The sequence below is a fragment of the Elaeis guineensis genome, chromosome 16, assembly GCF_000442705.2.
Source record: "Elaeis guineensis isolate ETL-2024a chromosome 16, EG11, whole genome shotgun sequence".
In the NCBI taxonomy this organism is placed as follows: Eukaryota; Viridiplantae; Streptophyta; class Magnoliopsida; order Arecales; family Arecaceae; genus Elaeis; species Elaeis guineensis.
This window is the reverse complement of record NC_026008.2, coordinates 25733772-25748889: the sequence shown is the minus strand read 5'-3', so window position 1 is coordinate 25748889 and position 15118 is coordinate 25733772. Positions and strand designations below refer to the sequence as shown.

Sequence of the window (15118 nt, the reverse complement as noted above, 5' to 3'; positions counted from 1 at the left end):
CATTAATGTGTGTCATAACCACATCATAAGTAGACAAAGCTTCGAGGATCTGGATTCTTTGTTCGTTCCAGCTGAGTGTCGACAACGAGTGGTGATGGAAGCATGAGAGCCATCCTCCGGGCAGCTAATACTTGTCTGTCATCATCAGACATTCCTAGATCTCCTTCAGTTTGGCGGAAATGTCAAACATGTGAGGTTTCAAGCAGTGAAGGACACTGAAAAAAATTTAAATGGTGTGTCCGTAGTCACAATGTGACCCTTGATATATATTTACCTTTGTCCTGCATTATGTTTGATTCAGAAACTTGTCCCAGAGTGGGAAGTCCTTGGCACCTACTCGTTGAACGGGGATTCTGAGGGAGGTCCGGTTAGCAAGCCGCATGTACTGCTAATTTTGCTTGCCTTTTCATTTAAGTTTTTGCCTATTTGCCCGCAAGAATGAAAAACCGGCAATATGCATGGAGATAATGAGAATTTGAATATGCTTTTGTGTAATAGAAGAGTAACAAAAACTTGAAAAATAGGATTAAAAAATATATTTTAAGTGAAATGTATTTAATAATCATTGATTATTTTACTTTCAAAATCTCACTAATAAAAAGATAAGCACTAACAAAAAAAAAAAATGTTTAACAGAACAGTTGAGTGGTTGTAGTGGTATGAATAAATATGTACTTATACGGAGACATTCAATCATTTTTAGTTGATATAGAAGATTATGATTTCCTCCCCTTTGAACTTTGACATTTGTTTTTGTTTCGAATAGAGAATTCATCTTGCGATTTGTTTCAATTTGTGAAAAAAAGAGAAGACAAAATTAGTAATATTTATATGTTTTAAATGAATAAGTAGAGAAATTGAATAGTTATAAGTTTTGGTTAGGTTGACCCTATTGAGCAATAAATTGTAGAAGGGAAAGGTTTTCTTAAATCAGATCTATTGGAAATATGCCATGTACGGTCCAATTAAACCTTGTAACGAGGAGATGTTGTTTATTATCAATGTTAAAAAAAAGATGTAGTGTTCTCACGGTATTTTCTTATTAAATTTTTCTAAGTCTTATTGATCTGCACTCTTATAATATAGGCACAAAATGCTATATTTATAATCTTTAATTAATATTCAAATCTTAATAATATTTAGACATCTTTAACATAATTATGTATGATCCTAAAATAATTAAGAAGTCCTAGGAGGATTTTTCTTATCATGAATTTAAATAATGTTTATATAAACTTATTATGAAGGGTTTTAAGAGGAAAATATTAGTGCCAAGATATTGTTTCCTTTTTTCGACAGCATGGAGGGTTTTCTTTACCACTAAAATTCAAATTTGAATTTAAATTCGAATGCGTTATGAATAGTCCTAGAGGACATATTAGTAAATAAATATTTTTTTCTTTTTTACTTGACTATGGAAATAAATATAAATAATATTTAGATATAATTATTATGAAGAGTCTGAGAAGGAGAATATTAATGATTAAATATATTTTCTTTTTTTAGATGACAGTGGAATGGAATATTTGGAAAATATTTTTTTTCTATTCTTAAAAGATTTTCTAAATTTATCAAGAAGCTTTCTTTTTTTTTTTTGGGTGGACGAAAATATGAGCATTTTTTTTTTTAATTTTTTACATGACAAAGACGAGTTGACTTTTCTACGAATTTTTTTCCTTTTTTTAAAATGTTGGAGGGGTTGAGTTTTCTCTCTCCTTTTTTGTTTAATGGGTATGGAGATCCCCAATTTATGCACAATTTAGTGAGAAGTTTAGCGAGATAGTCACCCAGCTTCCAGTAACTTATTGAAGCAGGGGAGATTAAAACAATAATATCATTCCTTAAAAAAAAAATCAGCCAAGGAAAATGATAATACTCAAATGGTACAATGGGGGTCATGGGGATCTTATCACAGACATGCATTAAAATTCTCCAATCCAATGCGATCTTCTCTAGCCAATCTTTAGCTACCTGGTTACAGATCTCCCCAACCGGTTCTGCAGAGGAACAGACAATATGAAGCAAGTTTGTGGACAATGTTGAGGATTTATCTAATGCATGCACCATCCTCCATCAGCATTGAAACCATGGACAGTATTTGATTGTATGCACCATCTTTTTTCAGCATTACAACTACAGACAGATGGTGAACTTGGTCCAAGGCACCAACTAGAAAAACACATCATTGGACTCGATGCGATCACATACCGAATCATATAGGCTATCTATGGACCACATTGAGGGCTTTCTTAACTACATGTCAACCTCTCTTATTGGCCTTGCAACTACCACCAATCAATGGCCCCATTCTACCAAACATTCCACGGCACTGATTGAGTTTATATCAATCCGTATAGGTGGACTGAACCGGCTTAAATTTCATCGAACTGTGCTTGAACAACAACAAACCACATTCAATGTGGATTTCATGCACAGAGGGTGCTTCCAATATGGGGTAATAGGTATGTCCCACCACAATCTATAACCTGCTAAGATTACAGGAGTTCTTTGCAGCTAGGGTGGCAAATGAATGGAAGCCATGGAGCCTACTTATTACCTACCACATATGAAGGCTTTCTTGAATGTATACGCATCACTCTTATCCTATTTGAAGCTAGCGGTCCAAATTTGAGCCACCTAGCAAACAAGCTAATTGCTATAAAACCTAAAGGAGGCATTTTTTTTCTGTTGGCTCAGCTGCAAGTGATAATTGGTCACCATGACAAATATAGTCCGGAAGCCTTGCAGGCTATAGCATGTATATGGTTCATGTCGTGTAAACATTTTTATGGGTGTGCCTCTTTGGTGGTTAGACATGTCTACCGTAAGACGAACAATATGGTGGATGAGGTCACATCCTTCATTGCTCAACACTCTGGATGCATTTTGAACTGACGCATTGACTACTCTTACTGGTTTTATGGATATTTTATTTTATGATTTTGTTGGATGTACTCATATTAAGCTAGTATGATTAAGATTAATTAGTATCTATAAAAAAAAAGATAAGATAAGTACATGTCATGCCATGCCATGTATGTTGCTCCAAACTACAGTAGACCACACTTGAACTGTTCCACTAGACTACATCCAATTTGAATCTTGTGTGAATCGGATGGAGCCAATTCAGGCAACAAGGTATCTCCCACCACCACAATCTACAACCTTGTTATCAGGTTGCATTAATAGTTCCTCTATGGGTGAGGTTTGTGTGTGTAGAGGAAATGGAAGCCATGGAGCCTAGATGGTTCCAAAATATGGACCACATTGAGAGCTTGCTCACTTTCTCGATTGGATACATAGCCAAGCTTTTCTTATCGGCTTCGCATCTGCCGACAAGCCATGGTCCCGGTTCATAGCGACCCAAAAGCCACGTAGCGATTTTTGGGCCGGTCTCGATCGTACCCATCACATGCACTTGCTGTCAGGCCAAGGGGCAGCATGGAGCTGTGGGGGCAAGGGGTGGCTCCTTTTAATTTTCTTTTTACCTTTATTCTTCTTCCATTTGTTCTTGCTTCCTCCTTTAGCAATTTGCTTTGGAGGTTGGGGAATAGGTTGCTTGGAGCCGGGCCGGGGTATCAAGGCAAAGGGAGCAGAGTTACAACTAAAAAGGGAAGGGAATGGGCCATAACATCTTGGAGGAGTGCCGGGTAAGACATGACTTGGGGAATGATTGCTCTTAGGAGCATCTATTCCACTCTCAAAATTTGAAGAGAGAGAGAGAGAGAAGAAGAAGGAGAGGGAGCTGTTCCCTCCTCTCTTTCTGATTCAAGATGATGAAAGCATGCAGAAAAAAGATGATTAGAGAGTATTTGATTCGTAATCGAAATGAGAATAGAAATCGAAATAGTTTGAAATTGGAATCGAAATGGTCGAATCTTTCGAAGTATTTGGTTTGTGATCGAAATCGAAATTGAAATAAAAAGAGTAGGAATTGAGTTCTATATAGATTAAGTCATTTCTATTTCATTCTGAAATTGAAATCGGAATGAAATTCTTTTCAATCAAACGTTTGGAATAAAAGTCATCCATTTCGATTTTGATTTCAATCCCTTACTTTTCTAATCAAATATTTTTTTAGTTACTTAAAAAATATATTAAATTCTCGTGATCTCGAGATGTTAAATTATGAATTCTTAATTTTTTTTTACTCCTGGAGCTCACTCTAAGCCAAATATGTAAGCATAAGCGGAAAACGTACGAATCTATGGCGCAAATGCTCTATATGCAAGAATAAAGTGGAGGAGAGTTTTCTCCTGAAGTTTCTCTAATTTGGAACATTTAGAAGTATTAAGAATGTCAATATATAAATTATCCGATTATTTCTTACTTTATTATTAAGTTATCCGTACAACTCAGATGATTTTACCTATGGTGGAATTTCTGGTACTTTGATGTAAAAGAGAGATGGGGCTCATAAAGTGACAAGACCCACCTGCTACCTATGGAAGTTTGCTCAATTATTTCAGGCAAAGTAGGTGCATCCGAGGCACCCACCATGCTTGGGTTTTATGGGCTCTTCTCTACCCCAATTAATTGCATCATGGCTGGACCGTGTGACTCGACACTGGAGTTTGGATGTGATGATCAAAATACTAAATGCTAGTATACGACTACTGGTGTAGACATCTCTATACTCTAGTATGGATCAACTAAACCACTATCTCATGTAACATATAAACAAGGAATGCAATTCATGGCTTGATATGTTGTCTTAGCATTGAGAAATGAGCTTTTACATGATTTGTGCAAGGCATGGAGATGATATTGTACGAGTTTTGTTTATCATGCCAAGTCCAATGCACGAAGGATGAGAGAAGTAGATAATTTCTGTCTGAACATTTGATTGTCTTACTTAATATCCGTCATTCATCTTGCTTTTTGAAATAAGATGCATGGACATATGTGGAACATGAGCCATATGTGTGAAGATTTTGCCACAACTTGCATTTAGGCAGGCAACATGCTGTTGAATAGTCAAATTGTCCAGCAAATAATTGCTTCACTTTCTTTCCATATATAGCTTTTTAAAATCTTTTAAGAGGAGAAATAATGAAGATACTAAGAGAAATATATCATCATCAACTATAATTAAAAATATGCTTAGGATATATTTGATTAGAAGAGTTTAATTTTAGATGGTGAATAAAAATAAATAATTCCTATTCCAACTACTCGATCGGTGAAAACCTCAAACATATTTTGATTTTTAAATTTTAATATTTATTTTTTTAATATTTAAATTTTAATTTTGATTTCGATTATAGATTATATGATCAAATATATTGAAAGATATAGTCATTGCAATCCATTCTGATTTTGATTCAAATAATGAACCCAAATGTGCCCTTACAGTATCGGGGAAAAAAAAATATGGAGGCCAGCGAGCCTAACCACAAGATACAAATCAGGGCACAATTGCACATTCTAACTCTACTTAGGCTACCCAGATAGCGCGCATAAAATTTTTAAATGGACATCAAAATAAGGAAAGTATTAGTTTCCCTTATTGTGTTGTTACCCTTTTCCCCTCCCACCGAGCAGACGCTGTCTCCGTTCCGAACACGGTAGGAACCCCAAAGTTCCAGATAGTGAGCGTCCCAGACGGCGCGAGATAAACACATTTCTCGTTTTTCCCATTGCCCCCCTCAATTTACTTATTTCATATTCTCACCCCCTACCCTCTCTCCATTAATTAATAGCAGCAGCATCGATCCCCTCAACCACCCCCTCTGCTATAAAATTAATTAATAAATCCACCCCCTCCCTCCGTTATAAAACCTCGCCTCTCTGTCCCCCGTCTCCGCCGCCCCTCTTCCTACTCTCTCTTGAGGCGAAATGGAGAAACCCTACCGCTCTTTCTCACCGGCGGAGTACGCTACAGCGTCTCGGACTGTAGGTCATGGTTGAGCTCCGGGAAGTTTCCTCTTCCTTCTCCTCCTCTTCTTCTTCTTCGTCTTCTTCTCCCTATCCTCCGTCGTTTAGATTTTTGGGGCCTTTCTTACCGTCGAAGGACCGATGAACAGCGCGGCGGCGGGGGGGTGCCGGCCGCCGTTCACGGCGTCGCAGTGGCAGGAGCTGGAGCACCAGGCGCTTATCTACAAGTATCTCATAGCCGGAGTCCCCGTGCCCCCTGATCTACTCATCCCCATCCGGAGGAGCTTTGAGGCCGCCCATGCTCGCTTCTACCACCACCCTGCTCGTAAGACAACCAATCTCCTTCCCTTCTCATTTCTTCTTTGATCTCGTATTATTCTTGTTCTTTTTATTGCCTGATGTTCATATGCTGTTATTTTGGATCAAAGTTTCGATTTTTCGTAGTTTTGGAGCTTGAATAGGTTTTTTTGGGTTCTTTGGGTATCATGGACTGCCTGCAGCTCCTTGCCTTTTCTAGTTTGTCTTTGTAATAATTACTAGGATGTTATGGAGAGTTTGAAAGTCGGAATCTTTTTTTTCGTTACTTCTTTCCTTCTTCTGCCATTTTCGTCATATCTTGGTTTCTGTCTCTTTTTCCATTTCCAAGGTCTGGTTTGAAGCTTGCCTTTTTCCCCTTTCGAAAAAGAAGCTGCTTTGCCATACAATTTTTCCGATTAAATGGTACGTAGTTGTGTTTTCTACTGGAATTTCTTTGGAGCATTTTGCAGTAATTAAATACGCTTTTTGAGTTACTCCCTACAATTTATCCACTGTGATATATAAATAATATGTTACAAACATTCTTTTTTTTTTTTTTTTTTGACAATATCTGCAACTTAACTTTTTCAGCTTACCATGTGTTTATCAAGTTTAATTGTTCTAGGATATTTTCCTCCCAAGGTTCTCCTGCTACTTACTGCTGCAATGATTAGCCATTTTTGTTCGTATTTTGGCTATTTTCATGAAGCGCAATATATCCCAAACTTTTCATCACTTCATGTATGCATTGCGATTTTTTTAGAGTGGTACTATACTTCAGCCCCTTGTACCGGCTGGTGTAGAAGGATAATGGGTTTTGGATCTTAAAAAGAGAGAACAATAAAATGGTGTGCTCGTGATCCATCTGTATTGATATGGGTTGGTTTTCCTTCGAGTCCAGTGGGTTACTATTCCTTCTATGGGAAGAAACTGGACCCGGAGCCAGGTCGGTGCCGTCGGACAGATGGGAAGAAGTGGCGGTGCTCCAAGGATGCGTACCCTGACTCCAAGTACTGTGAGCGCCACATGCATCGTGGCCGCAACCGTTCAAGAAAGCCTGTGGAATCACAAACCTTCTCCCAGTCACAGTCATCATCCTCGACCATGACATCCCTTGCTCCCTCTGGGAGCAGTGCAAGCGGGAGTGGTAGTGGAAGCTTCCAGAGCATACCTCTGCACTCCATTTCAGGTGGTAACAACCTTCAGGGCTCATACCCTTGGCGGGCCAGCTCTTCTCAGCTGCACACGGACCCTGGTTCATATGGAATTGGCAGCAGCAGCAGGTCACTTTTCTTTACACATTCGCTTTGAAATGCTATTTACTTGTATATTTTTGTATGAGCTTGTAGTGATGATCTTTGTCTCCAATGGGGTTATTGATGTTAATAAAATGTGATAAATGAATGACACTAACAAGTAAGGTGCTTACTAAGGACATATTACTTGACTATCTGCTCCTAATTTTTGAATCAGCGTAAACTTTTATATCTCAAAGCAAGGGCTAATACAATATGTTATATTTTGTAAGATTTTTTTTCCCTCCTTTTGATCTCTTCTTTTGCTATCTAATTATCACCCAGGTATTTACATCAATCTGTAAAATAATGAATATTCCTTATTTTATAATTTACTGCAATATTCTGATATTTTGATATCTATATTTTGGCCAGCATATCCTAATATCTCGATTATTTTGAACTGTAATAAAAATAATAAATTATTCTTTTTTCTTGACTGAGGTAAAACAAATCTAGATCTAAGTTTATTTCAGTCTAGGTTGTCCACCAATGTTGCAGGAACTCTGAAGACTCAAATCAATAGGAATAGTCCAATAATTACTATAGTAGAGTATTTTTCCTTTAACATTGTATTCATGGTGTGAAGAGTAGTCTATCTTCCACCAAATCAATAGATAATTGTGGACATACATGTATGCGATGGTTCCCAATTGGGACTACTGGGACTTGGTTGCAGATTATTTGAGATTATGCCTGCAGATTGTTAATGAAAAAAAATTCAAACCTGATGGATAACCTTATGTTGTCAGAGCTCGAGGAACTGGAGTGGACTCTTTTTCTTCTGCATGACAAGCACTGCAAAGGATTGGCAGTCTGTTAGAATACGCTTGTAGGCTTTTTTTTTTTTTAATTCTATATGTAAGGAGTTTGTGGTAGTTGTCTGGCAAGCTACACAGAAATTTTGTCCTCTGCTGTAGTGCAGGCTGTATGACAACTGCTGCCTTTTGCTGATAAATGGGTTCTGTATAATTAAGATCCTTTGTATGTTAGAGGCATGCCTATCTTCACAGCTTGCAGATTGCTTATTGTTTAATCTTTAAGTCTCATCTTTCGCATTTGTACATTGTAGATGGATATCATGTTACTTGAGAATGTACTTACCTTTGCCTTGTTACTATCATATGAACTTATAGGTTTGACTGGGAGCTATTGGTTTCTGGGATTTTATTTTATTAATTATCAAGCAAGTGATTGTTTGTGGATATTCTGTTGTAACGGCTTTGTGATGCTTCATAACGTTTCTCTATTGTTCTCTCTGTTTCTTGCTATGGTTTTGCTGATAACTAGCAAAAGTTTGATGACCAAAATACTGCATTGATATGTCATTTGAAGGAAGCCTATTGCTTTCTATCAAAAAAGAAAGCCCAGTGCCACACTATGATCCATAATAAATCATATTTAACAGTATCTGCCCACTTTAACATGGAAATTCCTTAGTTATGAAAACTGGATATTGTTGATCTCATCTATGTGCACAGTATGAATTTAACTTACTAGAAACTGATGGATTCTTTCCCCCTTAAATATGTAATAGTACATTTCTTATGTTTTGATACAGGTTGCAGTTCCTCGGTTGTTTCACTGATATGTGTTCTGGTTTCTGAATTGTTTCAGAAACATCAACTTTTTATTAATAAATACTCAACCTGTTGCTAGAAGCTTGTCTTAGTCTTGAGGACAAGGCACTGCTGCTTCTTGCATCATGGATATTATTTATTTATTTATTTGGTGGGTTGGGGTTTTTGGGGGGGGGGGGGGGGGGGGGGTGGTTCCATCACATTCCATTTTGAAGCTTACTAATTTAAAAATTTGGGTATTATTGGGGTGCATCTGTTGAAAGTAGAAAGTGCAGGATATTCCAAATGGTAAAGAAGAAATATGTACTAATGAATATGGCACTTCTTGTGTTGGTCTCTCTCTCTCTCTCTCTCTCTCTCTCTCTCTTTTCTCTTTTTTTTTGGGGGGGGGGATGGTGTTTTTGTGGGGAGGGGGGTCCATCACATGCCATTTTGAAGATTTACTATTATAAAAATTTGGGTATCCGTTGGAAGGAGAAACTTCAGAATATTCCAAATGGTAAAGAAGAAATATATACTAATGCAAGTAGCCTTGGTTACAAGCCAAGATAATATAGCCTTAATCTTTGTTTGTTCTTGTTTCATGCTTAAAACTATACATAATGTTAATAGCCTTCTTTTTTGCTGTTGCATAATATAGTCTTGGATTCAATGTTTTGCACCTTGAAGAAAAGGTCCATTTAAGGTTCTCATGATATCATTTTGGGATGTCTCTTAAAGACCTAAGTTGAGGTCATTTGCATTTTATATAGTGCATATTTCAAGAAAAGGTTGAACGTTATCTGTTAGGTAACTTAATTAAACAAGTGTTGCTGTGATCTATGTTCTGGTATGTCGGACTAAATTATTTTGCCTTGATACTCAATTAAATCCTCCTTTTTTATGACTCATATTTGCCTATCGCTTACCAGCTTGTGTAAACAGGTGACCTTGTGCTGACTTGCCTACCATTTACCAACTTGGAAAACTTAAAACTGTAATGCTACTATTTGTCATCAAGCATTATGCTTGTGCATTGTGTTTGACGTTGCCTTTAGCGAATGGAGTGATTCTCTTAATTATCTTGAAATCCTTTAATGTTGATTCTTGATTATTCTTTTCCATTTGGAATATGTTTTTCACAAGCATGCAGGTACCTCTCTGAAGTGAAGCCAGGGGTGGATGAGCATAGCTTCTTTTCTGAAGCTTCTGGAAGTGCAAGGGGCCTTGGGACGGATTCATCAGTGGACAGTTCATGGCACCTGATGCCATCTCGGGTTTCCTCATTTCCGCTGTCAAAAGCTAGAGACCCTTCTATTCTACAGAGTGCTTATCCTCAGTTTCAGTCGGTGCAAGATCTTGGGCAGGTAACCATATGCTCGCTGTCAAAGCATGAGCAACGGCATTCCTTCTTTGGAAGTGATTTTGGCTCAGCAGAACCTGTAAAGCATGAAGGCCAATCACTCCGTCCTTTCTTTGACGAGTGGCCTAAGACCAGGGATTCATGGTCAGATCTGGAAGAGGAGAGGTCCAACCGGACCTCATTCTCCACAACCCAGCTCTCGATTTCCATCCCAATGGCCTCCTCTGACTTCTCCACAACCTCTTCGAGGTCTCCTAATGGTGGGTCTTAATCCATAGGCAATTTTCTTGCTTTATGTTTATTTGGGATTACCATGCCTCATGACTTTGTCCTTTTGACTCCTTGATGCAGATGACTGAAAGAGAAGTCTTCAGGCCTTGTGGATCTGGCTCTGAGTCAGGAAGTGAATGGGGTATCAGACTATCAGCAGTACTTTTAGGATTGCCTGTTTGGTTTTCTTTACTCTTTAAGAGATTGTCCTGAGTCCTGTTATCAATCTCTCCATCGACTGGAGCTGATTGAGTAGTAACTGTTTGGGTCTGTTGCTATTTTTAATTATTATTATTTTTATGTACTGGAACTGCCTGTGAACACTTTATGGAAGCAACTTTGTAAGTTTAGTGCCTGGACCAAGTCATCTATCATCCGTATGTTCAGAATGGCGGGATTAAAGGATTCCTAGGTCCCAGCCAACACTGGCTCTGGCTCAGGTACAATGATATCTATCACTGTATCACATTATTCCAGTTTTCTATCTCAGCTTTTGTTGGCGTCCTGCCTCTTTATTCAGTAGAATTGCTCGTTTGATGGCCAAAGTGGAAACACCCAACTAGAAACGGAGGCAAAAAGATGGCCAGGGTTTGGGATTGAGATAATCTTTAAAGTGATGAGAATGGGACATGGGCTTGTTGATAGCGTGTACACAGAATTTGTTCTTCGCTTGGATGCTTGTACAGCACTGGCTAAGCGATCCAACTTTATGCTGTCAGCTGCCTTGTATTCAACTTGGAATCTAAAGGCTGGGTTTCTGAACATGATTAAAATAAATGTTTGAGTCAAAGGCATGCTTTGTATGTTTGTCTGGGTCATTTTAGAATGATCTAAGGCCTTACCTGGGCTAATACTTTAATGGGATGTCAATAATTGCACTTTTTTTTGAAATATTATTATTAGATTAATGTTTGCACGCCACTTAAGTACATCTTCCAACTGGTGGCTGTCCGAAGACGGGAGCTTCCTTGATGGCAACAGGGGAAGCCCTTTTTATATTTTGCCTGTTAAACTTTTTCATGTTAGCAAGTTTGTCAGCAACAGCATTGCTGTGGCACCCATTATTTCTATAACAGCCTACGTTTGCATTCAAAAAAAAAAAAAAAAATAGTTAGAAAGTATTATTTAAATTTTTGTATAAATATACAAAATCTATTTAGTGCCCATTTGTTATGGGATCAAGCATATGCCTATTCTGATAGAATCTGTGACAGAAAGAAGATATCACCTGTTAGAGGTCTTGTTGCGCAGGGAATTTGCTTACCATGGGTGCAAGAGGTCTTATTATTGGACGTATTTGCGATTGAGAGAATCACCTCAACAATAAGCCTGGATGGTCAAAAATCTGGGGGTTTGAAAGCATCCCGAGTTGCCCTGTGGCTCCGGCAGTAGTGGGTTAAATGTTTGGTAGTATTAGAATTTGATGTCTCAAGATTCGATCCATATTGAGCTTACAGCGAGGTTCGCGATGAAAAACGAAGTCCAACGTGATCAAGATCATCCAAAATAGAGTTCGGATGAAAGAGATACGAGCTTTTGAAATTGGCACGTAATTTAAAGTGGTGGAGGCCGGTGGAGCGGCTGTGGCATGGCCATAGGCAGCAGGATGCGACCCAGGCATGGCCAGCATGCGGCCCAGGCGCGGGGCGCGGTGCGGTCCGAGCCTGCACGCGCAGGCCGGCCCAGGCATCGTTGGGGTCTGTTTTTCGGTCCACCATGGACTGAGTGGTCCACGGCTGAGTGCGTGGACTGCGGAGCCATTTCTCATCCATTTTTCATGGTCCATGATATTATTTCATGGATCGGAGCATGATCCAACAACGTGGGTTGATCCCGGTCTTGATCCAATGGTTTGAGACTTGATTTGAGGTTGATTAAGAGTTCTAATCCCTTTCTAATTGATGTTTAAGCCCTTTAAAAGGGCCTAATGCTCAACCGAAGGTTGTGGTGGTGGTTTTTTTTTGTTGTGAAGATTGTGGGTGTGATTCGGCTGTTCTTGTGTACGCATGGAAGGTTTCTTACGTGAATCGAGAAGCCCAAATCCCGTGAAGAGAAAGAGAGCTACCGTATGCTGCAGAGAGAAAGAGTAGGGCTCCTGGACAGCGGACAGCAGTCGCTTCAGGGGAGTCTTCCTAGAGAGAGTTTTTTTGAGGGAAACTTCCTGTGAGAGAGAAATTGGGTGTACGAGGGTTGAGGGTGAGATCTTCTCTTGTAAAATTTCTTTTTCATAGTGAAGTTTGCATACCCCATGGAGGCAAGTCCTTTTGTGGCTGATCCACGTATTTTGATTGCTTTCTGTTTTATTTTTTTTTTTCTTCCTGCTGCATCGGGCAGTACCGAAAAGATCTTGGGAGGTGGTGTCCTAGCCAGACATCCACCCAACAAGTGATATCAGTAAGACGGTACAAGGATGCAGATTGCAGCGGTGGTGAGCAAAATTGAAGATGGAGAAGACAGGATCAATTAAGATGGAGATCAACAAGTTTGATGGAAAGAGCAATTTTTCTATGTGGCAGGTAAGGGTAAAGGACGTGCTCATCCAACAGGAGTTGATCGATGCTGTATTGTGCGAAGAGAATCCAACCACCATGGAGGTATAGAATTGGAGACGGCTACAGATGCGGATGGTGAGTACCATCCGCATGTACCTAGCGGATGAGGTGGTGATCCATGTGCTGAGCGAGACTTCTCTGATGGTGCTGTGGTCGAAGCTCGAGGAGTTGTACATGGTGAAGTCTCTCACTAACACTTTTTTCCTCTGGAGGCAGTTTTACCAGCTACGGATGGTTGAGAGACAAAGCGTGCAAGAGCATCTAAGCCACTTTCAGAAGATCCTCGCCGACCTCCTTAATGTTGGTGAGAATGTTAAGGAGAAGACCAGGGCACTGATTTTGCTAGCGTCACTTCCACCTTTGTATGAGTCCTTGGTGACTACTCTTTTAGAGGGAAAGAGCACCATTAAGATGGACAATGTCACCACGGCGATACTCTAAAATGATGTTCTTAGGAGGGAGAACCCAGCTTCAAGCTCAGATGGTGGTAGCTCAGCCTTGGTGGCTTCTGGAGGAGCAGGAGGCGGTAAATGGAGCAACAAGAGATCGCGATGAGGGCGGTCCAAATCCAGGAGGGACTTGAGCAAGACTAGGTGTTACCGATGTGAGGAGTTGGGGCATCTAGCCAGAGATTGTCCTCAACTTAAAAATCGAATGGTGGCTGCTGTAGCAACGACCGGCAGTGATTCAAATAAAAATATCCTGGAGATATCTGACGAGGTATCTACTTCTTCTCAGTTGTGGATATTAGATTTTGCATGCACCCATCATGTATGTTGCAGAGAAGAGCAGTTTGGCTCCTTGGAGAATAATGAGGGTACTGTATATCTGCCGGATGAATCGAGCTGTGCGATCAGAGGCATCGAGATGGTCAGCTGGAGGACACATGATGGTGTAGTGAGGAGATTGGGGGAAGTTCGATACATATCCGATTTCAGGCGGAGTCTTATCTTACTTAGTAGACTGAACTCGAGAGGCTACAGAACGGTAGCTGATAGAGAAATCCTAAGGGTGCTATGCAGCAATAGGATTGTGCTGGAGGGAAAGAAGGGGAGCATAGGACACTATTATCTGACGAGAAACCCAATGCGAGGTGGAGCTTCGGGAGCCAGGTGGAGCTCAGAGCAAGGTGGAGCTCTAAGTGGAGGTGGATCGGGCATGAGACAGGAGACTCGAAAGGACAAGAGGCGACGTCGCAAGGTGAGATTCTTATTGCTGCAGGATGATGCCCCGAGTAGGTCTCAAGTCAGGAGGAGCACAGCATACGACGGAGATGGGATCGAGCAGCCTGGCTCGACTCCTATGTTTGTCCATCTATGATCAGCAGGCGATTGCCCCAGGGCATGGGGGTGAGGAGATCTAGAAGCTCTCGGAGTTGGGAGGAGGCCGAATATCGAGTCGAGATGGAGATTGTTAGAATTTGATATCTTGAGATTCGATCCACATTGATCCACAGTGAGGTTCGTGATGAAAAACAGAATCCAACGAGATCGAGATCATCCAAAATGAAGCTTGAACGGAAGAGATACAAGCTTTTGAAGTTGGCATACAACCTGAGATGACGGAGGACCGCCGGCGGCAGGCAGACAGAGCAGCGACGGCATGGCCGTAGGTGGCGAGACGCGGCCCAGGCACGGCCAGCGCGAGGGCCAGGCTCACAGGGCGCAGCCCAGCGTGGGGCGTGCAGCCCGGTGCGGTGCGTGCGGCCCAAGTGCGGGGCATGGCTTGGGCCCAGGCGCCCGACGCTGGCGCAGCCCAGACCTATGCATGCGGGCCGGCCCAGGCCCAGGCGCCGCTAGGGCCTTTTTTCCTGATCCATCGTGGATCGAGTGGTCCACGGCTGAGCACGTGGATCGCGGAGCCATTTCCCATCTGTTTCTCGCGGTCCACAGCACTATTCTATAG

At 40.6% G+C, this 15118-nt stretch overlaps 1 protein-coding gene across 1 annotated transcript; it reads left to right on the top strand.

Annotated features, from left to right (window-relative positions):
- Positions 1 to 5746: 5746 nt before the first annotated feature.
- LOC105059273 (growth-regulating factor 4) lies at positions 5747 to 11011 on the top strand. Its single transcript, XM_010942516.3, has 4 exons — positions 5747 to 6202; positions 7076 to 7457; positions 10182 to 10651; positions 10743 to 11011. The coding sequence occupies exons 1-4, from the start codon at positions 6019 to 6021 to the stop codon at positions 10748 to 10750; spliced, it is 1044 nt and encodes a 347-aa protein (XP_010940818.1). The 5' UTR covers positions 5747 to 6018; the 3' UTR covers positions 10751 to 11011.
- The last annotated feature ends 4107 nt before the right edge of the window (positions 11012 to 15118 follow it).